Consider the following 25877-nt stretch of genomic DNA (forward strand, 5'->3'; position numbering starts at 1 on the left):
CGAAATTGGAATTGGTCGTGGTTATCCTTTGAGAAGAATTGCTTCAATCTTCTTTGTCTTCTCAATTACCTCGACATAGATAGAGAACGATCCAATCATCATCAATGTGTAATGGGGGAGAGATGATTAGATACAATATAATATGTGTGTGCATGTCTTTTTTTATTTATATTATAAAGCCCTAATTTGTGACCCAATTTGATTTATTTCAAATCTCGTATATTATTTAATTCAAATATATATTTTATATCATCTTTAATGTGATAATTGTTAATACATATTTATAAAATACAACTAAATTATTTTAATTTTGCACTTTTAAAATAATTATTACTAAATTTCGTCAAATATTTGGACAATTAGCATTGGGTCCTTAATTACATTTTTCATATTTAATTCTTCGTTGTGTGCACGTCAAAAGTAATTTCATTGTTTCTCTTTTTCTTTTGTACGGGATTGAAATAGGTCCAATTTTAAAGTAAATTGAGAATAGAGTTGTTAAGTTATATTTATAGAAATCCTATTTGAGAACCACAGTGAGGTAATTATAAGAGAAATTGAATGATTTAATGATCATTTACATTAAAAATGCATGTTTGAAGATATTTCATACGACAATATAATTGATGACATTGCTTTTAAAAAATACAAGAAGAGAATCTTTGAAATAGTATTCGTTGTTGAATAAGTTATTTTGAGAATTTTTTTTTAAAAAAAAACATTATTTCTAATGTGTAGTTTTTCAATTGATTTACTTTGATTATAAAATTATTTATTTTATTTATATTGGACTTTTAAATTAATACGACATGACACGTATTTTAGTCTTCGCTTGGGGACTATTTTTCTCTGAAGTATGATACGTAGATATAATGAACCGTGTGGAAATCGTATTTTGTTTTCGTAAAAAAATATGACGTAAATATTTTGCAAGGCATTGGGCCCTACATGACGTTGGTCGTGGACTACCGAGTCTATGAAAGGCACGTAGAGAATTAGGATGTGATGATGTAGGTAATGATGTATTTTATTTTTGGATTATTTGTAAATAAATTCTATAAATAGCCTCACCATTTGTGAAGAAATTAACAATTGAGTAGAGAGAAAAATATTATAAAGTGTGTAGTTTGATAAATTTTGAGAGTTTGAAATTTTTAATTTTTAATATAAATTTTTACTTTTCACACCAATATATATATTATCAGGTTTATTTCCAATTATTTGAAGATTATAATTTAACAAACTGAGGATTCTCTTTTTTGGCTCATCTTTTCCCCTTATTCTATTATGGTGGGTATATCTGGAGATAGAGAGAAGGTGGGATTATCAAACTAATACTTGTTTTCATTTAATATATAATTTGATTCGAATTTATGCGTTTTAGCTTCTATACTAGATTCGCAGATGGGTGAAGGTGGAAGAAAAGAAAAAATGAAGATGAAAAGAAATAAATCCGGCGGGCAGCCGGGATTATAGATCCCGTATATAATTAGAGGGCGTGGGGTTACAGATCGATCTGTATACTACCATTGATGGAAAGAGCCGAGGCGAGCAGAAAAAATAAGTGATCGGTATGATCGAAGTGATCAAGGGGACAAGGGATGGTTTTTTTAGCCCTTCTGCCGAATTCCCACCATTTTTGTCTCTTCCACTTTGGGCAATATGAGTACTACAGTGGAATTTCTCATCTGAGTTAGGAGCTCTCCAAAGAAATACACACACACACACACACACACACACACACACACACACACACACACACACACATATAGCTCAGTAGCGTATATGCCTTTGATCCAACGATGGATCGATCTGGAATATTGAACGTAGTATTTACTGTAAATTTCAAACCAAATTTGATAAATTTGAATTTGATGATCCCACCTTCTCTCTCACTATATATACATATATATACTTTCTGCAAATCAACTTGAGTTGCAGGGATTAAATCATGATCACGAAAACACAAGGACTTTATTATTATTACATATGAATATTAAAGAACAGCTACTTGTGATGAGGAATATCACTTACTGAAAACAAGCAGTACATGGCAATATGGCATGCATATAAAACGAACAATCATGCATACCTCCAAAAACTGGAAGAAAAAAAATCTGAAACAAAAAAGTCGGGACATCTAACATTGCAGAACATCATTCATTCATAACTTACAACAGATCATATCAATCTTGTCCAGCGAAGAGACGAACAAAACCCTGGAAACAGATCCTTAAACTACGAAGAAGTCGGGAGAAAATCCTGCGCTTTATTGCCCCTCGGGCTGGCAAAGGCGGGTAAGAATTGGGTGTGATGTACTTCTTGAGTTTGTTGATATCCTTTCCCGTAGAAAGCAACAGTGCTGTTGCCTTCTTCTCGCTGACATTATCAGAATCGAACATTGTGTTGTTCTTGAAGACAGAAAATTAAGGTATGTATATTTTTATGCCTATAGATCTATGTGATACTATGATGATTGTGCTTATTTATAGTTCTGGATAGAGTGGAGGGTCAGGGAGCCCTTTTCATTTCGCCGAAGTTTCTGAACTGTCAACAAATCCGAATTAATTGCTAGCTAGCTATAAGTGCCTACATGTATACGGCTTTTTTTTTTTTTTTAAATAATAAAAAAAGAAAATATATATATAAAAATACAGCAATTCGGTAAATTAATATTATCATTTATAAGATATTATTTGACATGTGACATGAAATACAAAATTAATGGATATAATAATCTATATACTTTGATTAATTATTTGGAGTTGATGTACGTATGGATTTATAGTATTTTATCTTATATTCAAGTTTTTGAACTTTTAATAATTTTTTTATTAAATTATTTTTTCGTAAACAAAACTAAATATAAAGTGAAAATTATAATTAAAGATAATTATTATATATTAATTATTAAATTGAATTGTATTATGAACCTATTAAATAAAAAAACATATTATTTATTAATTAATTATGATGGCTATTATAATTTTTTTTAAATGATAAACATATATTTATGATAGTAATAAATAAATAAAAATTAGAATGATCTGTGAAGTGATGCGATTCAAAAAAAAAATTATTTTGGATTTATGATTGTGCGGAGAAGTTTATAAAAATTGTGTGTTTTAATTTGTGATGTGAAACGACAGATAGCTTTGTGGATTTAAGATGCGCCGATATAATTGAAAACTCAAAGTTTCAAACAGTAAAATACTAATCCATCGCTATGGTACGGTTTTTACTTCGGCAGCTAAGTGTGATTTTAGGTGGAATTCTTCAAATACTCGCAAGATTCAATACATTGTTTATTATATTAAAATTATATTAAAGGTTTCAAAATATTCAAACATCTATTCAAGATTTATTTGAACCTAAATAGTTACACACCAATAAGAATTATTAATGAGAAAATAATTAAAATGGCTATTGATGTGATCCGGGTGAAATGAGTGATCCGGGTCGGATGCCCCACCGAATCTACTATCAAGATGTTGGACAAAATAAGAGCAAAGTGTCTGGATTAAAAGCTTGCTTCCAGGAATAGATATGAAGATCTGCCACCAAGAAAGTAACCACGTGAATGAGCGCCGGAGGGGTGTCCGACGTGGCCACTCTGATGCTTATGTCAGTGAATAACTCGAGCAAGAAAACAATGTAACCAAGTGATGGTTGTGAGATTGGTGTGGAAGGTGTAGCAAATGCACAATAAATGAGTGTATTTAATATCTGAATAGAAAGTAAATGCAAAGAGTGAACCTGGTATTTATAATAGGAGATGTAATGATGAACTCGTTCTTTGAGTTGAACATTAATTATAGTAGGGCGGCTGATTATACCTTATTGTTCTGACATGTCAAATCTCATACTTGTCACATCTAGCCTACTTGATTTTGTCAACCACTTGCACTGGTGTCAGAGATAGGTCGGCCAGACACACCCTACTTTGTCGGTGTAATTAAATGTGGCACGTTTATCGAAGTGGCCCGGGTGGAGTGCCTCTCGGGCATTTACATGAGAGCCCGGGCATCCAATAGCCCGGGCAGTTAAGTCCGGGTGTTTCGATGGCCCGGCTTTTTGACTGGCTTCTCCATACATTCTCCCTGTCAAGTCACACTCTCAACGTCCGGGGCAGTCTCCATTCATATCAGTCTTGATGACCCGGGAATAATCCATCCTCCTGACCCGAACATTATCCATAACTCGGCTTCATGTCTCGGGTTATCCCGGGAACTATCCATGACCCGGGACATCCCGGGATATCAGCTATCTAAGTTTGTCTATTTTATGTTTCGGTCATATAAATTAGGTTAAATCTTTTGCTTTAATTTGTGTTTTTTTATTACTAACATGATGTCGGAAAATGCTGAAGTGTCATTAAAAAATAATGATATGATATTGAGAAATGATGATGTGTCATGTGCCGCCACGTCAGCACTCTAAAAAAAATGATAAAAACCAAAACACAGCATAACTTTATGGAATCAAGACACAAAATAAATAGTAACTCATCGGGTTTGATTAAAAGTACAGAATTGGAAACTGTTTAAATATCAATATTTTTTCATATTCCCTCCTGTTGGTTTAAGCAGTAACTCATCGAGACGAGGATCTAGGGTCGGAAGGAACGCTTATATCAGAAATACGGCCACTTCTGGAGCCTACGGCTTTCTTATCTCTGAAAATTGTGACAAGAGAGGCTAACCAAGTTGTACATCATTTAGCTCACCAAGTCGTCAAAGTCACAGTCTTGTTTCGAGTGGTTTAAGTGCACGTTGCTTCCTTGGTTATTAAGTATTGTAGCTCGTGACTTTTTCTTCGGATTCTAATGGATGGTTTTATTCTCAAAAAGACACAAAATATGCAAACTTTAATAACAATTTTGGCTACTATCTCTGATATCCTCGTAAGAGTCCGGATCATGGATGACCCGGGATATTAAATGGATTCCAAAAATAGGGTCAATATGCAGAATGCTTTCTTCAGCAGCCGGGCAGAGAGATGTCCGGGCTCTACTCCACGAACAACCAGAAGCCCGGGCTCTCATATAAACTCCCGGATGATTTTTACCCGGGCTACTTTGATAACAGTACCGCACTCGAGTGATTCAGAAGATAAGATCTTGTCTCGAGAAGCGTACATGACAGAATCCTATTGATGTGACATGATGGAAGAGTAGGGTGGCGTGACAGGAAGTCAACATCTAGAATAATCAAGTGGTAAGTAGGCACTGAAAACAAGATATCTACCACATTTTTTCAAATAAATAGCAGATATACTTCTCATTTAAAGTAGGAATCTGGATCCCATTTCTGGTTTTCTGGAGAATTCACCCTCACACATAAAACACACATATTTACACCAGTAGTCTTTATTTCTCTAAAAGCTACACTGGTTATCATCTTCACTGCTGACTTAAGCATTGAAGTGGCCACGTCGGACACCCCTCCAACGCCCATTCACGAGTTCATCTCATTGTCTGCAGGTCACGGTGGAAGCTATAGCTCACAGATTTATCTCCTCGCTCATTTCCTTAAACAAAACATAAATCAGATCCGGTGGACTTGCCCTGACTCCGCTCACCCGATTCACCCGGATCGCATCAATCTCAATTATTGATTGAGCCGAACTCTAATTGAAATAATTAAAATTTGAAATTTGGTTTTTGAGTGGAATTGAATGTATATGTCAAATTATAAGTTAGAATTTGGATATTAGTTCATGAATAGACTCGAGTCAATTAGGTTGTATTTGGATAGAAGAATTTGAAATCTATATATTTAAATATGTTTTAGTTGTTTAGATAATTTAAAAAAAATTCAAATCGTTTCTCTACTTATTTATACATAAGTATATTACTAATCACAATGGATTTCAAATCATTACAATATTAGAAGCATTTAAAAGTTATTGTAATTAAAACAATTATAGTATAATTAGTATATGAGTTTGAATTTACTCAACTTGATATTAAATTTGATTATATCTTAAATATTAGCGAGAGCTCTAAAGTTTAAACCTTCAAATTAATTCAATGGAGTTAAAAAGGGCCTCCGAGTCCTCAACAGAGACTCGGCTTTATTGGACCCATAAATGGGTCTGGGTTTAAATGGAAAGTTTGGGCCCTTTAAATTCCGTTCGTGTGGGGAGCCTTAGACCACCTACGCTCACCGATAGCAGTCCGAGTTAGTCTATGTTATACGAGTTTTTTCCTCATATTCTAATATCGTTATATCACATAGATCTCTCACATTTTTATGTAAGTTAACATATATTTTGATGAGTCAAAGATTAACACTTGACCAATAAGTAGAAAAATACTCAAAGTATAACATAGAATAATCATTGTAGCCTTTAGCACTTAGAGGATCCACGATAAATTAGGACTAGAGAGAGTACCCATGCGGTACTTTCCCCATAAACAATAGGGACGAAGGCACGTCCGTGGTGGGATTGATGTTATGTTTTAGTAGATCCAGTTCGGACATCATACGGAACTAAGATCTCTAGTACTGACTATCCGGAAATAGTAACTACTTGCCGCAAAGTAATAGTGGTTTGTAAAATCTTGCAACGGGCTATTTCAGGACGATTAGTCATACCACTCACTGGTGGTCGATCCAGTTGGCATCTGCCGAACTATCCATGGGGCTCTTTTATATAAGTTTTTTGTACGTTGTGTTGGATCAATTTTATTCTAGCTTATACTTGAATAATTATACTTTGTGGTTTCTCTGTTAAGTTAAGCTCAAAATAAAGTTATCAACTAATGTTTCGGGTAATTTGGCCAATGTATCAAATAGGTTGTGAGTCTTTAATATGTAGAAACATACGCATAATTTTTGTTTTTATGATGAGCTACAACAGAAATATCAAAATACAATAATCCTTAGATCGCGCGCAATCATGTTCTCTGTTATCTCCCTCCTCAGTTAAGAAAATAGTTCAGAAGAGAAAATTAAAGTATTATCTCAAAGATAATAGCGCGTAGATCTGGAAGATTCAAGACAAATCTTAAAAAATTCAAGTTTATGACATTAGTTATGCTTTTCAAATTGTTAATGATTTAATATGATTGATTATGTGGTTTATGAAATTTTTTCCACACGCTGATCTATCCAAATATCATTAGTCATACCACTTATCAGTAACTTAGATAATATTTGCAAATATATTTTTTTACAAAGATTCTCCAAATTTATGAAAATCATTTACAAACATTGTCTTAATCTTCACATTTAACTAATATATCACCTAAAACAATATATTATATTTTATACTTTGCACTCGCGTTTCCAATCCTAAATGATAGGGATGGGATTATTATGTTTTTATTTCAATTTTTTTTAAATATTAATCATACATACGTGGACTTCGATTTTTTCCGTGGAGTTGGCCATTTGATGCACGACGTCTACAATACTTTTCAAACCGCGTAGGCCAAATGCTAAATTTGATTTTCTTTAATTTTTTTATCTATGGTTAGATTTAATTGTCAGAATAATAATTTAAGAAATTATGTTAATTATTTCTTTCTATACTTATAATAATGTATTAAATACATTATTTTAAATATGTTGCTAATGCTCAGGTACATTGGCTCTGAATTCTCTTATTTTTCTAAAAACTATTTCAGAATTATTATAAAATTGATTTACTCTAATACTCAATAAATATAAAATAATAATTACAGTAACTATTATATTATATTTAATTTTAAAAAACATAGATTTAACATGTGATTATATGAATAAATTTGTACACAAATATTTAACCCAGTAGAATAATTATTTCATACAAAATGATATAAATATTTTTAAAATATTTCTTCCAGTGATCTGCTTGCCTTGGTATTAAATTGATCGATTAGGGTCGGCGTTCCGTCAGAAAACTAAATAATCAGAGATATACTAAAAGAATTAGAAATTTTAAAAAAATTATTTACTTATACGAAGTAAGAAATATTACTTACAAGAAATAATAATAATAATTAATAAATAAAAAGAAGAGGGCTTTTATAGTGAATATAATTGACAGTTGACTGGATTAGGGGCGTAAAAACCGAACCCAATTAATTGAAAACCGGTTTAACTGAATTGTTGGAGGCTAAGTGAACCGAACCGATTTCTCATTAAAACAGAATTAACGGATTTTTTTAAAAAATTATATATAAAATTAACAATTTAAATATCTATTTTAATCATAATAAAAAATTAAAAATTAAAAACCCCTTTTCTGATATTTTTCGTTGAAATACAGGAAAATGAAATTCATGCGTAGGTCTACTAAAAAATACATGTATATGTGTCTGTACGCGTGTGTGTATATACAGAGATAAGGTGCATGGGATGATCAAATTAATATATACTAGTTTGTTTTTATCTAAAAATTTGATCAAATTCACATGAAATAACACGTTCCAGATTCATCGTTCGACCGAAGGCATATATATATGTGTGTATATATATATATCTAAGGCTGCAGATATCTTATACTGCCAGTGATCGACACAGCGGAATGACCAGAAAATAGAAGTGAAGTTAGAAAGCCAACAGGTGGTGGCCGGTGACTATGTTGTGCTTGCAGTTCCCAAAATACTCTGGTGGCAGCCTCCATCGAACATAGTACCGCAGTGAATTGCATGGAGCTTGTAGCATTCTGCCGATCCATGTCCAGTAATGGACTACCTAGTTTCTTCAGTCCTTCTCCTGTTATTGGTGTTCTATATAACCGACACAAGAGTACTAGATTTGTTAGATATAAAGGAGGTTCAGTCCGGCCTACCATTTTCTTGTCTTCCACTTTGGGCAATATGTATGATCCCGGCCACGTTTTCTCTAGCAAGCCGCCGATTGATATACAGTAGAGCTACATATCAGATCAAATGAACACGAAAGCACAAGGACTGTATTTTATATATGAATTAATATTACAGCACAGGTATATAAACATCTATAAAATACGATGAACTGATGAGGAATATATATAGCACTTTCTGAAACATGACACAAATAAAGGACTAACAATCATACCTCACATGATCAACAGGAAAAAGCTGAAAAGCATAAAACGGAAAGGAAATTTAAATTAAGTTGTAGGTATAGGTAAGCTGCCAGGATAGTTAACATGGAAGAACAGCTTTATTTTTCATCCATAACTCCTGACAGATCAATCTCGTCCTGTAAAGAGACGGACAAAACCCTAGAAACAGATCCTTGAGGAACGAACAAGTTCGGTGAAAATCCTGCGCTTTATCGCTCCTCGGACTGGTAATGGCTGGTAAGAATTGATATTCGTCATGCTCTTGAGTTTGGTGATATCCTTGTCCGAAGAAAGCAATATTACTGCTACTGCCATCTTCTTCTTCTTCTTCTTCTCGTTGGAACGATCAGAATCAAACATTGTGTTGTTTTTGGAGCTGCCAGAAACGTTATACATTATGTGGGTTTCTAAGTGTTAAGTAATTATTACTGAGTAGAATGAAGAGAGAGGATAAAAACGGGGACATAATTTATACACTTACCCCATATTTTCTTGGTCTCGAAACTTTGTACGAAGTTTCCTGGTTTTTTCTGCACCCGCTTGAGGCGACGTCCTTATTATTAGAATAAAAACTAAGGATTTCATAAAAAGTTTTTGTGTAGAATGATAAATGGATGCTGGCCTTCTTAGCTAGTCAAACTTATAAGATTAATTATTGTAAAATAATATATCATTGTCGCTGCAAATACAAGAATCTAGAATGGTCAGACTCCCTCCTTACTTTCAAAGAAAGAGAGGAATCTACACTTTGTATATATGTCATCAACATTATATATATATATATATATATATATGTGTGACCAAATCCGCCACTTAGCAGCGATAAATTTGTTAGGCCTAAAAATAAATATTCGACAGCCTCAATAATTAGAAAAAAAAACTGAGCAATAATAATTTATAAAAACAATAAACAATTAATTTGATGCTTTATTTAGGTTTCAGTGATATAAAAACATATATCTTTAAATTTTTTTTAACAATATTTATACTATCTACAACTATGTCATTAATATGATATAAAATCAGTTATATATTACAGGGTTTCATGAAAAGAACAATAATTGACAGGTTTATGTCTCAAAGATAGCATGAATGATCATAGTGTATGACGAACTTCTGCAATCTCAATTTTGAGCCTATTAATTTATCTGATCAATGTGATTTACAAATTATTATGTTAACTTTTTAAGTTTATTCGGAAAAAATGATGATGATAATTGAGAGATCGATTAGGATTGACAAAAAAATCCAGTTATACAGGCCAGTTTTGAATACAACCTAACACCCAACAATATCCCACAACCCTTTCCTCGTCGGTGCCCGAAATTGCTTTAACTCAAATCAACGGCCAAGATCACTCCGATGGAGCTTTGTCAACCTCAATTTTCATGCACCCAGTATTTATTAGCAACACACGGGAATATACCATTCATTAGGTTCATTTTAAATTATCTATTGTATATATAATTTCATTTATTGTTAATATTATCTTATATATTTTTTTATCACATATATTGAACCTGCCGCCGATATTCTTTCTTAGATAAGCGTCTGAATTTACAAAATGTAATAGTCTATCAATGGCGTTTGTCAGATAAACTATACTGAATAAACTCTGTACTGTAAGTTCATTCGATTAAAACGTGGATAGAAAAATCAAACTTCTAACTCTCGATCAAAACGTTAATATGCTCCACTAATTCAAACATACACTACTATTGTTTTATAATTTTCTGTATATTAGATTCGCTCCGTTTAATAAATAAAATAATCTTGATTATATATGTATGTATATATAATAATAATAATAATAATAATAATAATTTGACATTTAAAAACGTTGTCCTAATTGACTCAGCTTCGCAATCAAGACAAGGTGATAACACGTCAAGAAGAGGACCAATCACATTGCTCGAAATAGCCACGTCAGCTTCCGCTGGACAGCCCCACCATGTCTCCAAGCGATCCAGTTTATTCAACCCCCCACGTTATTCTGCAGTTTCTGCTTGCACTTTGAATCAATCATTTGTCTTCTTCGTTTTGACTATATTGCCCTTTTCATTTTTTCCTGGCGAAAAAGTTATTTTACGCCTTTACCCTCCCTCAACAGAAGACAGGAGCCTCGCCATCACCATTATTTTGATTTCAAGAGACCCTTAAATATCCAATTTACCCTCCAACAAGATTGAGTTATCTCGAAGACCAAGCATCATATCATGTCATATAAGAAAGTGTGGGACAAACCACAATTTTAAGCCATGACAACTTCAATTTTTTTAAATAACATAATATATATAGAAATATCACACAAATTCTTTTGAGACGCTCCTACGTATAAATTTTGTTAGACATTCGCCTGTTTGAGTTATTTATGAAAAATTATTATTTTTTATATAAAAAATATTACTTATTATTTAAATATAAACATAGTTGAATCGTCTCACAGATAAAGATTCATGAGACAATCTCACAATAAATCTATTAAATAAATGCACAGAATTGCATTAAAATAGTTGCTTCTTGATTGTACCATGAACTTATCAAGGTTAGTGAATATCCGAGCAACTCGAGTACCTTTGATGCCTCTTCTCCAAGCATGCAAATGTCATAATTTATGGTACAATGTGGAACATTCGTTCTAACTAGTAGACATTAGGATTTCTATTTTTTTAATGCAAAAAACCATATCTCTATCCGATGAGATACAATATCACACAAAAAGAGAGAAACTCAATAATTAGTAATCAAACATTACAACCTCGCTAGTCTAAGTTATTATAAAGTAGTCCAAAGTGTAATATATAAAAAAAAATTATAACTGGTGAAAGAGCTAACCAATAAATAGAGAAATTCAACGGAAAAAACGATAAGTAGAATGCAAGATGATGCTGGCGAAATTCGGGTGGTCAAGTTACTCTTAGAGAATATCCACTACTTTCGCGTCCACATCAGTAAATTTCGGGGTCGCCACCTATGTCACGATATGAGGTTAGAGGTATCGGGAGATACCCGGCGAAAAATCCTTCAACACTCAAGCTAGCAAACGCCTCAAATATGTACTCACAAAAGCTAGAGACTTTTGGAGCATATAATGAGATAATGTCAATCTCCGTTAAAATAGTGAGATAGCTCCTATTTATAGGCTTCCTTGATGGACCATGTGCTTTGATTATCATGGGCTCTCTATTAGGCCTAATCCTTAATTAATGGCCCAATCCAATTTTACAACATTAATTACCTAACTTACAAAATTAAATCACTTTTTAGACTAATACCCATCATAAACCCCCCTACTCTGAAACACCTATACTTTATCGAAGGTGATCGAGAGTAATAATTTATCAGAAGAAAAAGCTATCTCCTACGCCCCTAATAAAATAATAATAATAACTCAACAAAAACTTACTCTGTTTTCTATTTTAATTTTGCAACTAGGTTAAGCTCTACCCCCTATAAAAGGGACCCACACGCCTCATCCTCTCCTGATTCTCCGCCGCCATGTCAGGTATCCTCTCTGCTTTGTTCTCTTTCTTTATGAGTCATTAATGTTGCTATTATATTATATTATATAATATATATTATTCAAATGCTCCTCCTTTATTCTTTGAATTTGCTCCATGAAACAATCGTGTTTCTCCTTTCTTCTATTTGTTTTACTGTTGATCTTGTGAGGCACCTTCACTTCTGTCTGCTCTAGCCCCGTCCTTTATCTCGAGCGCAGCCACTGCGATTTTACCATCACTCGATCGAACGAAAATGTCCAGGAGCGGAGTCGTCACCGTTTATGGCAACTGCACAATTACGGAGGTTTATAAACAGTCTCCCTTCTCCGTCAAGGTGGGCCTTGCCCAGATGCTCTGCGGCGGCGTCATCATGGACGTGATTAATGCCGAGCGAGCCCGTATCGCGGAGGAAGCAGGTGCGGGTGCTGTCATGGCTTTAGAACGCGTGCCGGCGGATATCAGGGCTCAAGGTGGGGTGGCGCGTATGTCGGATCCCCAGCTAACTAAGGAGATTAAATTGGCGGTCACCATCCCTGTCGTAGCTAAGGCTCGAGTTGGCCATTTCATGGAGGCCTAGATCCTTGAAGTTATTGGGTTGGGGCTTGGGTTGGTTTGATTTGGGCTAGGGATTCGGTTGGGTTGCTTTGTAGATTGGATTTGGGTTGGGGTGATTTGGGCTGGGGATTGGGTTGGGTTGATTTGTGGAATGGATTTGGGTTGGGTTGTTTTGGGCCAGAAATTGGAAATTGGGTTAGTATTATTTGTGGTTTGGGTTGGGGTGATTTGGGCTGGGGATTGGGTTGGGTTGTTTTGGGCCAGGGATTGGGTTAGTATTATTTGTGGGTTGAAATTGGGTTGTGCCTGACGCTACTTTACTTGGGGTAGCTGATAAATTTTAATTTAATTTTTTTTTTGCAGGGTGTGCGCCGCGTGGCAAGGAGTACTCCTTATTAATGGCTAGTCGTATGCACAAATCTCCTCTTCCGAGTATTTCTAGTCGGGACGAAGCTTCAGATACTTACTCCTACCACTCTGACACTCCGTCCCTCTTGAGCGATTTGGGTTCTTTGGGTGATCTTACCCTCCTTGGTGACTTGGGTTTTTTGGGTGATGACGATTTAATGGAAGATCTTGAGAGTCGTTCCACTCCCATCCCCCAAGTGCCTCTTCCTTGCCTTCACGATCCCTCACTTGGTGATAGTCCTGATCAAGAAGTTATTCCCGGGGACCTAGATCAGAGCCTTCTGACTCCTCAGGATGTGAAATGTTTGAGTGGTAAACTGGAAATTTCATCTGACTATGAGTTTAAGGCTCCTGGCCTGGGGGATTCTTATCATAACCCACCCGCAGGGTATTTCACCATGACCCTGGCCCATTTTAATAGTGGGTTTTCTATCCCTCCTCATTCCTTACTAGTCGAGGTTATTCGTACTTTAGGTATAAGCTTCAGTCAATTGTCCCCGAACTCACTTACTTATTTCCTGGGATTCTGTCATCGAGCAAAAGAGTTTCAAATTCAGGCTACTACTTCTCTATTCCATTCTATTTTCTCAATACGATGCCTTAAGCCTGAATACTCCGTCTACTTTCAACCTCGTGCTGGTTGCAAGTTTATGGTCAGACTGCGCTCGACTCGAGGGGATTGGCGGTCCCATTTTCTTTTTGTAAAAGATAGTTGGTGGGACGTACCTTCAACTTGGAGCTCTAGTTGTAGTGTTGTGAAAATGAGAATGATTCATCGACATTTGCAAGTTCAGTGTCAAACCCTGGGGTTTTTTGATGATTTATTCGATCCTAAGAGTTTGTTGGCCTGCGGTATCTCTTTTGTTGCTCTAATTGTGTTTTTGCACTATTTTTCGCTTTTACATTTGATTTATGAATTTTTTATGCTTCATTGCCCCTTATTTTCCTTGTAGGGTTGCGCGTGAACTTGGCCACCCTTCAAGCTCGCGAAGACACTATGGGCAGGCCTCTTTCTACTGGAGAAAAGAAAAGAGTTGATGACCGGCGCTACCCTCCCGCTCCCCGACCCTCTATCCCTACTTCAGGGTTGCACCCCCAGTCTGGTTGTGGAGGAGGGTCTAGTTCTCAGGGTCGTCAGGGGCCTCACCCTATGCCCACTGATAGCCATGCTCCGGGAGTTGTTATGGATAAAAGAAAGGACCAGTGTACTAGAGGACACGACGATGGCAAGAGGAAAGGCGAAGTGGCCACCCCGCCAAACTTTAAGAAAGGTCGCAGAGATCCGATATCGTCTGCTCGAGGCCCTCGGAAGAACTCTCTATTCTTGGAAGGAGTTAATGCTAAGGAGAGAGTGGGGTCTTTCTGGGATACAGACGATCCTGACATGGGATGGAGAAAGGGGAGGGAGATGATATGTGATCATGACATGGCCCATCTGGTCCCTCAACCTCCCGCTGCTCTATCCCACTCCCTGGCCTTGATAGGCTGTCAGGTGCTTTCCTCGCCCCTCATGGCATTGTCTGCAGGGATGTTTATGTGATGTAACCACTTGTTTCTTTCTTTTCAGGCCGTGTCCCTGGCCTGTGCTTACCAGGCTCGAGAGGAGAGAGGTCGAGCTGAGGAGGTTCGATTTCGCCGAGAGCTTTCTCAATTAAAGGAAGAAAATGAACGCCTTCGATCGGAGAACATGAAGTTTCAAGATGATCTTTCTTGCTTGACAAAGAGATGTGAAGAAAAGACCAGAGATGATGAGGAATTGCGTAAAGAGCTTGGTTCTCTCTATGACAAGCACCATATCGAGGTGAAAACTGGAGGGATGTTCTTGGCTTCTAAGGCGGGGAAGTCTTTCGTGACGGGTGTTGATGAGAAAGCACTAGCAGCCTTTCGTGCTTCTCCGGCCTTTGCTGATGAGGTTTACAGTCACGCTTTTGGTCTCCATGATGAGGTGGTGCGAGACTGTCGCCGCCAGCTTCGTTTGACAGGCTTGGTTCCTGAGGAGGTGGTAATGAGGATTTCACCTCATGTGTCAGAGTTGGATGACCCTGCTCATGTTGACTCTCTGCCAGAGTTTCCTCCAGTGGAGGACGCTGACTGCGAGGTCATTGGTGCACTGCACTTGCTCCCTGCAGACGGAGCTATCGAGGATGGATAATTCTTGCCTTTGCCACTAGACTCGGCTGACCTTTATTCTGAGATTGCTATTTTTGCACAACTATTTTATTTGATCGAGGTTTATATTGATTACTATGTCATCTGGGCATTAATTTACGTTTTCTTCTGGTCATATTCTATGCTTGCTGCTTAGTTGAATGTGAATTTAGGCATAATTAAGCCTCTATGGTCTCGACGGGAAGTTATTACCCTAGGGCAGGTATCCCGGGACTCTATTTTGGTGACCTCTTATAGTGTCTGAGCACTCTCCCGCTGGGCTGGCCAAGCCTCTTATGCTTCGGTGGCTCTCTGTGACATCTTGGGTCTCGCGATGGTTATTGCGTGTGCTACATATATATATATATGTAAAGAGAAAAGAAAAACATTTAAATTTATTGATAAACGTAACTCAGGAAACAACATCTTGCCACTGACGGTTCTTCAAGTAAAAACAAATAGAAACACGGAGTCTATATGTAAAATTTCTTTAAGTTCGCAATGTTCCATGTTCTTGGTAAGTTCTTCCCATCTGGTCCCTGAAGACGATATGCTCCTCCTTTGATTATCTCGATCACTTTGTACGGGCCTTCCCATTTTGGATCAAGTTTTCCTATCTGCCGCAAGACTTCTGCCCTCCTCAAGACTAAGTCTCCTACTTGAAATGATCTATGCTTAACCTTGTTATTGTATGCTCTGGCCATTTGTGCTCTGCATCTTTCTGCACGGAGTGATGCCTCTTCCCTGAGCTCGTCTATGAGATCCAAAGATAACCTCATCGCTCTTTCATTATCCGCTAGAGTATAATTTTGGACTCTCATGGAAGGTTCTCCTATTTTTGCGGGAGCCACTGCTTCTGCCCCATAAACCAAGTTGAAGGGTGATTCTCCGGTAGAGGTGCGTGACGTAGTCCTATAAGCCCAGAGGGCACTCGGCAGTTCATCCACCCATTTGCCTTTGGCTGCTCCTAATCGGGTTTTGAGGTGCTGTAAGATAGTACGATTTGTAACTTCAGTTTGTCCATTTGCTTGAGGGTTTCCTACGGACGTGAAGAATTGCTTGATGGAAAACCCCTCACACCACTTTCTTAATTTGGAACCTGAGAATTGTGCTCCATTATCCGAGACGAAGGCTTGTGGAATTCCAAACCTACAGATTATATTCTTCTACACAAAGTTTATTATGTCTCTTTCAGCTATCTTAGCTAAAGGTTCAGCTTCTACCCACTTCGTGAAGTAATCGACGGCAACAAGAAGGAACTTTCTCTGCCCAGAAGCTACTGGAAAGGGTCCCACGATATCCATTCCCTATTGCGCGAAAGGCAGGGGGCTCTCCAAGGGTTGTAAGAGCGTAGCTGGCTGATGATTGATATTTGCGTGCTCTTGGCATGCATGACAATGTCTTACTAACTTTTCTGCGTCACGCCTCATTGTAGGCCAGAAATATCCTTGTCGCAGAGCTTTTCCAGCCAATGCCCTTGCTCCTAAATGATTTCCACAAACTCCTTCGTGAATCTCTCGAAGTACGTAATTAGCATTACTGGGAGCAAGACACTTTAAGTACGGTAAGGAGTAGCCTCTCTTGTACAACTCATTCTCTATTATTGTAAATCGGGCGGCTCTTATTCGAAGCTTTCGGGCTGTAGGGGGATCTTTTGGTAGGCGTCCTTGCATCAGGAAACTGATGATTTCATCTTTCCAGCTAGGTTCATCCTCTCCTGCGCACAGAATGTCAAGAGTTGGTCCCTCCATTTCTTCCTTAGTAATTGCTAGAAAAGTGACCTTTCTATTGTCAATATTTGCCATAGAACTCGCCATCTTGGCTAGCCTGTCTGCTACTTCATTCTGGGCCCTGGGTACCTGCTTTACCTCATAGTTTTCTAGACGTGAGAGCAAATCATTAACCCGGAGCACATATTTGGCCATCTTTTCTTCCTTAGCCACGTAAGTCCCTTGAAGTTGGTTAACCACAAGCTGGGAGTCACTGTTTGCTATCAACCTTCTTGCTCCTGCGGCTAAAGCTAGCTTTAATCCTGCTATAATAGCCTCGTATTCTGCTTCGTTATTTGATGTCAAAAATTGAAGCTTTATGGAATACTTGAAACTTGTCTCCCTGCGGATTTTCTAATAATATCCCAGCTCCACTTCCTGATGTAGTGGAAGACTCATCAACAAAAAGTGTCCAAGCGGGGCTGGAACATTCTGCACCTTTTACCTCCATCTCCACTATGAAATCTGCCAGAACCTGGACCTTGACCGCTGGGCGTGGTTGGTACTCCAAGCCGTATTCGCTCAACTCCACCGCCCATTTGACCATCCTACCGGATGCCTCAGGGCTGGAGAGTACCTTCTTCAAGGGATGGTTGGTCAATACTACTACCTGATGTGATTGGAGGTAAGGACGTAGTTTCCTTCCTGCGGTGATTAGCGCCAAGGCTAGTTTTTCGATATTGGTGTACCGAAGTTCTGCCCCCTGCAATGTTTTGCTCACGTAATATACTGGCTTATGCTCGCGCCCTTCCTCCAAGGTTAGCACTGCGCTGACTGCTTCGGCTGAGACTGCCAAATAAAGGAACAATGTATCTCCTTCACATGGTTTTACAAGTAAGGGTGGTGTGGTCAAGTATTTCTTCAAGCTGTTGAAGGCTTGCTGACACTCGTCCGTCCATTTGAATCTCTTTCCTTGTTTAAGCACTTTGAAGAATGGCAGGCCCTTATCGGCCGACCGAGAGATGAATCGATTAAGAGCGGCGATCCGTCCTGTTAACTCTTGTATTCCTTTCAACGTCTTCGGAGGAGACATGTTCAAAATTGCATTGATCTTCTCGGGATTAGCTTCTATCCCTCTAACTGAGACCATATAACCTAAGAATTTTCCTCCTCCGACCCCGAACGTGCACTTTTCGGGGTTTAACCTCATTTTATACTTTCTCAGAATGCCAAAGCATTCTTTGAGATCTTCGGTGTGGGTTGAAGCCCGTATGCTCTTGACAAGCATGTCGTCTATATACACTTCCATGTTGCGCCCGATTGTTTTTTCAAACATCTTGTTTACCAACCGTTGGTAAGTTGCTCCCGCGTTCTTTAATCCGAATGGCATCACCTCGAAGCAGTAAATCCCTCGATCAGTTACAAAGCTTGTTTTTTCCTGATCTTCGGGTGCTAGCCGAATTTGATTGTAGCCTTGATACGCATCCAAGAAGCTGAGCATGTCGCACCCGGCGGTGGAGTCGACCAATGAATCAATTCTTGGCAACGGGAAAGGATCCTTAGGGCATGCTTTATTCAGATCAGTGAAATCTATGCACAAACGCCACTTGTTTCCCGGCTTCGGAACGAGCACGACATTTGACAACCACTCTGGGTACATGACAGGGCGGATGTACTTAGCTGTTAACAGCTTTTCTACTTCTTCACTGATATGTTTGCTCTTCTCGAGACCGAACGTTCTTTTCTTCTGTTTAATTGGTTTTATCTTTGGATCTGCTTTGAGTTTGTGGAGTGCATACTCCTGGGGTATTCCGGGCAGTGCTTCATCCTCCCAGGCAAACACATCTGCGTTATTTCTCAGAAAAGCTGTCAGGGCTTCGTCTAAACTAGTTAGTAAACCCGTTCCGACCTTGACCTTGCTCCTGGAATTTCCTGGTATTATTTCTATACTTTTTAGTATTTCTGCGGCTTTAAGTCTTTCGTCTCTTTCCTGATTCGCTCTCGACCACATGAACCTCGCTGTTGTCCGGATGATGCTCCATCTTCTGCTTACTTCTGTGTGATGAGTCTTTTGGGGCAGCCTGCCTCTTTCGGTGACTTGATGTCCCTTGTAAGGTGATGGCATGACATTCTCTCGCCAATCGGCTATCACTTGTGGCCTCCCCTATTCCTTCGGGGGTAGGGAACTTAAGTTTCATGTGATACGTAGAACCTATCGCCTGGAACAAATTTAAGCTAGGTCGTCCCAAAATAATGTTGTACGCGGATGGAGACTTTACTACAAGAAACCTGACCATCTTGGTGGTCCTTAGTGGGTAAAACCCCAAGGAAAGGGGAAGGGTAACCTCTCCCAATGCTTCAACTACCTCCCCTGCAAATCCGACTAGAGGGGTGTTTACCGGGGCTAGTAGGGCATTGTCAATTCCTAATTTTACAAATGCATTATAAAAAATGATGTCTGCAGAACTTCCTGAATCCACTAGTATTTTCTTCACCCAGAAATTGGAAATGGTGGCGGATATGACTAGGGCGTCATTGTGTTCCCCGCGAGGGAACTCCATGTCACTGTCACCAAAAACCAAATCTTCCTTTGATTGGATTATCTCGAGTACGGTGTGTGATTTGATACTAATCGGAGATGGAAGTTCCTGCATTGCTTGCGCGAATTAAGGTTTTTCTCGCCCTGTTCGAATCCCCACACGCCGGGCCTCCAGAAATCACTGCGATGATTCCTCCAGTAGGCAGGTTATCTTCTATCCTTTCGGGTCGCTTCCCTTGGTTGTCGTGTTCTCTCGGAGGGTTGGTCTCGCGCTGGAACTCCGAGCGCTTATTGTCCTGCTGATCTCGTGACTTATCCACAAAACTGCCCAAATATCCTTTCTTGATGAGTTTTTCTATTTCTGCTCGCAGGACAAAACAGTCTTCTGTGGCGTGACCTTTGTCCTTGTGAAAACGACAGTATTTGTTAGATTGCTGTCTTTTCGAGTTTTCTTTCATAGGGCGAGGGGGTTGCAAAAGACCTTGCTTCTCGGCTACCACTAATATGTCCGTCAAGCGCGAGTTCAGCGGAATATGCTGGGGATGAGGGCTTTGAGCTATCCATCTTTCTTCTTTCTTGATTTCGAATTTCTCATCCTCTCTTTTTCTTTTGGCAAGATAACGAGGTTCCGCTGCTTCTTCGATGCGAATGTACTTTTCTGCTCTTTCCAGTAATTCTTCCAAAGTGTTCGGGGGTCTTCCCGCTATTGACTCTTTAAATCTTCGATGACGGAGGTTCTGCTGCATGATTCCTGCTAGTAAATCGTGATTGACGTACGGGACCTCATGAACGGCTTGAGTGAATCGTTGTACGAACTCTCTCAGGCTCTCTCCCTCTCTTTGGACTATGGTGAACAAGTACGACGCTGTTCTGGGATACTTCCTATTAATGGAAAATTGTTGAAGAAAACGTCTGGTGAGTTCCCCCAGGCTGCCTACTGTCCCCGAGGGTAGCTTGTTGAACCAAGTGAGGGCTTGTTCTGATAGGGTGGTTCGAAATATTTTACAATAAGCAGCGTCACTGATGTCATACAGGTCTGCCCTTGCATAAAACTTGTCGAGGTGATCTTGTGGATCCCCTTCTCCTTTATACTCAGGTAGGTTCGCTATCTTTAATCCCATCGGCAGCATTTCCATTAGTACAGCTGTGGTGAAAGGGCTACGCTGCACAAGTAAAATTGCCAATGCATCCTCTTCTCCTTTTTTGTCGTGGAGTTTTTGACGGGAAGGAGGTGCATGGCTTATGACCCTCGTCATCTGGAAGGGCAGTCCCTTTCTTTAGGTTTGTTGGTGGCATTTCGTTGGTCCCGACTACCTCTCTTTCTCGCGAGACTCTCTCTGAGTGATGTGAACGGACTCCTTCGCCGCGCGCTCCCCTGTTCTCGATGTCTTGCTGTCGAGTCGCGAGGTACTGCGCCACGACTTCGGTTGCAGCTCGAGATGCTGCTTCCTCCATCAATGCCTTCAGAACCTCAGGCGTGATCAGGAACTCCTCATGCTGTGGATGAGCTGGAGGAGGGCGTCCATGCTCCTCTTGGGCATCATGAGTTGTACGCGACCGTGTTTGCATTCTCAGTGATCAGGTGGCAAGTTCCCACAGACGGCGCCAAACTGATGCTGGCGAAATTCGGGTGACCAAGTTACTCTTAGAGAATATCCACTACTTTCGCGTCCACACCAGTAAATTTCGGGGTCGCCACCTATGTCACTATATGAGGTTAGAGGTATCGGGAGATACCCGGCGAAAAATCCTTCAACACTCAAGCTAGCAAACGCCTCAAATATGTACTCACAAAAGCTAGAGATTTTTGGAGCATATAATGAGATAATGTCAATCCCCGTTAAAATGGTGAGATAGCTCCTATTTATAGGCTTCCTTGATGGACCATGGGCTTTGATTATCATGGGCTCTCTATTGGGCCTAATCCTTAATTAATGGCCCAATCCAATTTTACAACATTAATTACCTAACTTACAAAATTAAATCACTTTTTAGACTAATACCCATCACAAGAAAATGAAGTGACTATATGAAATAATCAAATAACTAGTAGAAGTATTTATTGTAGCAATCACATGTGGCTGGTCATTTCGGTAATTTCATCTGCCCATGTAAAGGATAGAAACCACCCCATCTTTGTAGAAGAACACACGACATGACCTTTTATAGAAACCAGCATCCAAATTTCCGCTCATAATTCTACTCTACAGCACAGTTTTGCTTCAATACGATCTCGCCGTCATCAACCCGACATCCTTCGAACAAGGTAATCCTTCTCTTTCATCGTTCTTAAATTCTTCAAATCTTGTTCTGGCTCTGTAATGGGATCAAATTTTGACTGTTCTGATCACTGCTACTCTAGATTTTCGCTTAAGTTTATTTACACCAACTTGTTCAAGATCTATGGGTTTTCCCTTCTGATCTTTCTGGAATCTCTTGTTTGAATCTGGGATTGTTAAGTATGGTGTTTCGCGAGCATAATGCTCTGTTTGGTTTTTGCCTTGTAAAATCTTGAACCGGCTTTGTTACTGTTGGAATATTTTTTTAAAAAAACTTTATATATGCCTAGTTAACTAATGTCCTGGATCCAATGTTTGTAAATCAAGACTTGAAGTTGCTTTCTCGGGCTTTCTTATACATGTCTCAGATTTGCTGACTCCGTTTACTGATTGCTTTGATTCAGTTGAAAATGGGGTGATTTTTTTATTTTGGGTAATTGTTTTGTGCTTTTTCGGATCGGTCTAGGTTTCATTTTTCTGGGATGGAATCGAATAATGGAGCTCAACTTGAAGAAGAAAAGAAGCTTAGCACAGAGAAAATTAATGGGGAAGGGTCAACTTTGGTTGACACAGAAAATATCAGCCACAGTGAACCGGGTTCTGGTGGAAATGAATTGTACAAAGATTTACCTGAACCGGGTTCTGGTGGAAATGAAGTGTACAAAGATTTGGTCAAGGAAAAAGAGACTGTTGATTCATCTGGACCAGCAGCCAAATTGTCTGAATGCGTATCAAAAAGTAGAGCATCAACTCAGAGTAAACGAGATTTCAGTGGTAATGGTCCAAAGAACAATAAATCGTCCAAGAATCAATCTACTAGCTCGAAGGGATCGGTTGTGCTTGGCCAGAATACTAAGCCTAGTTTGAGTCAGAGCCTCTCGTTTCCAGCCAAAGGCCGCCACTCGGATGTTATGAAAAGAAGCGTTGATACATGTCCGTTGAAGTCATCACAGAAAAATGGTGCAAAAGCAGAGCAGTTTAAGGGCGTAACAAGTTCAGGGAACGCACCAAAGATTCGTCAATCTTGGGTAAGCCTTAATTTCGGAATGATTTCACATTCTTTTTCTTGCTTTCTCGTTATCTTTTCTGACAATGGTGCAATTGTATGTGGCTTGTTCAGCCAGTAAAACAAGTAAATGTGAATGGAAATGAGACAAATCCGGGTTCTGATGGGTATGTCGCAGTGGCCTTTCTTTATACTTCATTGGTTTTTGTTACTTGAGAATCTCGTGATTTAATGGAATCTTTCTTTGAATGATGCTCTGATTGTTGATTATTTGTTTATATTTGAAGATTGGATGAAAAGAATTTGAAACATATCAACAACGTGTTGCCTGTTAAGGAGGAGGATGATACCGGTTCCATTACTTCATCGTATTGTTTCTGATTAGACTTCATTATCTTCCGTTTTCTTGTCTGAAATTTCTTTCCCATCGAACAGAAATGTTGATGAATTTGCATGACTTGAACAGAAATGCTACTTCTCAACAGAAGACTAATGTCTCAGCATTCCCTTTTAGATTGGAAGAGCGCGCCGAAAAGAGAAAAGAGGTCGACTATGTAGCATACATATCTCAATTTTTTTCAAAAAAAATATTGAACCTTGCGATGAATAACATGCTATTGATCATCAGTTTTATTCGAATATCGAGAAGAAAATACATGCCAAGGAAGTTGAAGTGAGCAATCTGGAAGCAAAATCCAAGGTGCGAACTGACAGGAAACAAATGTGCTGTTAAATTCTCATACCTAAGACGGAATTCGGTTTGTTCATGATTTATGTTCTTGTGTTTGATATGTTAGGAAAATCAAGAGGCAGAAATTAAGCAATTGAGGAAGAGTTTGACGTTTAAAGCTACACCTATGCCGAGTTTCTACAAAGATCCTCCTCCAAAACCTGAACTTAAGAAGGTATATGAGACCCGTAAATCTTGATGATCAACGTGATCTTTTTATTTTGTTTTTTCGTTTCATCAGATACCAACTACACGACCCATATCTCCTAAGCTTGGAAGGCGTAAAAGCACTGAATCCGCTTCTAGGAACTCGCTCGAAAATGGAGGTTCCACTCACAGTCCAAGCATAACTAAAGAAAATCACGTGTTGGACAAGGCTTCTGAGGCAAATGGAGATAAGGGCAATGTCGTTTCGGTAAAGAAATCCATCAAAAGCTCACTGTCCAAACCTCGTACTCAACAATCTTTGGCTGCTAAAAAAGTAAAGAACGGAGACACTGAGAAAAAAGAAGTGCAAATCAATGCATCTAGCTCAGAAGAAATCCGAGAACTAGAGAATCAGATTGAAGAATGTCCATAAAATAATTTTTCCGATGAAAATGGAGCATTTCTTGGTTCAACAACTTCGGCGGTAATTGCTACTGAAGTTGGTGTTCAAGGTTAAAGGGATTTTATTTATTTATTTATTAATCAAACTTTAAATTGTGGTTCTTGCAAAAGTTCAGTCTGAAGTTTTCCTTTTTGTTGTGAATATTGCTGTTATATGTTAATGTTTTGAGTCATATACATATGTTGTCTGCTGTATATTACAATGATATGTAAAAATGAGAGGCTTGATTTTATCATTTTTTGATATTCTTATCATTTGTTGTACTGAATTTCAATTTATTTTTTACGATTTCCAATTTTTCACATATTTCCTTTTTTCGCATTGACATAATTTTAATTGAATAATTTTTGAAAGTATAAATTAGCTGGGTCCGAATCTTGGACTGTATAATTTTGGGCCCTGGAGGTGAATTTTCTATAATTAAAAATAAAATAAAACGTGTTAAAAAGGTAATCAAACAAGGCCTAACAATTTTTTTTTTTTTTTAAATTTCATGGTTTTGGCCATGTCAGTGGAAATAGATTCCTTGAGACATTTGGTGGGACCCAAAAAAGATATTGCACAGTTGTGAAATCGAAGAGAAATTTTCAGAGACATTATTTATTATTTTAAGTTCTTTAGGTCATAAATCTATTCAATAAACTCCAGCAACTATATCAAACCATTGTCTATTAATTTGTAAAAATAATTTGATGAATTTTACTATGTGTAATATACTTTTTACTCTCATCAAATCCGTCACGTATGAGAGCATCCGTGTCAAAAAAATTTATTTGATAGATTTAATGGTTTTAAACAAAAAATATCAAAACAAAAAATCTAAGCTATTGGATGAAAACCAAATTTCGATAAATTGCAAAACTAAAACTTGAAACGACCAACTTACACTACTAAAATTACAATTTTCTTACTGAAAACAATACCACAACAGTCGTAGTTATCGGAGAATTTCCCTCATAACGAATATGATCTGGGAGGTCTATATTTTTTAAAAAATAATAATTATGATGTATCAAATTTTCACCCCAAAAAAAATCAAGTAAAGGCAAATCATATAGATATTTTTTTAAAGAAAAAATTTAACATATTGGCCTTATTGCGGCACGCAGAAGAAAAAAAAGAAATATAATTCAGGCTTGGTATTGAAGTTTGAAACTTTCCGAGTCGCCAATCAAAGAATAAAACTAATAATTCCCATGTGACGCAGCTCGGTTCTCATTCATTATAATCGTGATTACTGATAGTTTCGAATGTAATTAAAAATTATGATTATTAATTAAAAAAATGGTAAAAATGAAACAAATTGAAATAAAATATTTAATTAATGGATGGTGTAATAATTAGTGGAAAG

At 38.0% G+C, this 25877-nt stretch overlaps 4 protein-coding genes across 6 annotated transcripts; 3 read left to right on the top strand and 1 right to left on the bottom strand.

Annotated features, from left to right (window-relative positions):
- The first annotated feature begins 12646 nt into the window (after positions 1-12646).
- LOC142528251 (pyridoxal 5'-phosphate synthase subunit PDX1.3) lies at positions 12647-13146 on the top strand. Its single transcript, XM_075633289.1, has one exon. It carries the CDS (start codon positions 12796-12798, stop codon positions 13117-13119), a length of 324 nt encoding a protein of 107 aa, XP_075489404.1. The 5' UTR covers positions 12647-12795; the 3' UTR covers positions 13120-13146.
- Positions 13147-13230: 84 nt separating this feature from the next.
- LOC142528248 (uncharacterized) lies at positions 13231-15658 on the top strand. Of its 2 annotated transcripts, XM_075633285.1 has the most exons (4): positions 13231-13292; positions 13461-14357; positions 14459-14997; positions 15073-15658. In XM_075633285.1, exons 2-4 carry the CDS (start codon positions 13496-13498, stop codon positions 15655-15657), a joined length of 1986 nt encoding a protein of 661 aa, XP_075489400.1. In that variant the 5' UTR covers positions 13231-13292; positions 13461-13495; the 3' UTR covers position 15658. The 2 variants fall into 2 exon arrangements, with proteins under 2 accessions (XP_075489400.1, XP_075489399.1); XM_075633284.1 differs by lacking the exon at positions 13231-13292 and having other exon boundaries at positions 13352-14357.
- Positions 15659-19990: 4332 nt separating this feature from the next.
- LOC142528507 (uncharacterized) lies at positions 19991-21470 on the bottom strand. Its single transcript, XM_075633557.1, has 2 exons — positions 21216-21470; positions 19991-21157 (listed from the first exon to the last, which is right to left on the bottom strand). Exons 1-2 carry the CDS (start codon positions 21468-21470, stop codon positions 19991-19993), a joined length of 1422 nt encoding a protein of 473 aa, XP_075489672.1.
- A 549-nt stretch (positions 21471-22019) lies between these two features.
- On the top strand, positions 22020-24780 carry LOC142528250 (protein WVD2-like 4). Of its 2 annotated transcripts, XM_075633288.1 has the most exons (9): positions 22020-22167; positions 22647-22769; positions 22812-23208; positions 23301-23353; positions 23474-23554; positions 23653-23731; positions 23815-23886; positions 23984-24091; positions 24158-24780. In XM_075633288.1, the coding sequence occupies exons 2-9, from the start codon at positions 22663-22665 to the stop codon at positions 24494-24496; spliced, it is 1236 nt and encodes a 411-aa protein (XP_075489403.1). In that variant the 5' UTR covers positions 22020-22167; positions 22647-22662; the 3' UTR covers positions 24497-24780. The 2 variants fall into 2 exon arrangements, with proteins under 2 accessions (XP_075489403.1, XP_075489402.1); XM_075633287.1 differs by having other exon boundaries at positions 22647-23208.
- The last annotated feature ends 1097 nt before the right edge of the window (positions 24781-25877 follow it).

The sequence above is a fragment of the Primulina tabacum genome, chromosome 16 (genome assembly GCF_025594145.1).
Source record: "Primulina tabacum isolate GXHZ01 chromosome 16, ASM2559414v2, whole genome shotgun sequence".
In the NCBI taxonomy this organism is placed as follows: Eukaryota; Viridiplantae; Streptophyta; class Magnoliopsida; order Lamiales; family Gesneriaceae; genus Primulina; species Primulina tabacum.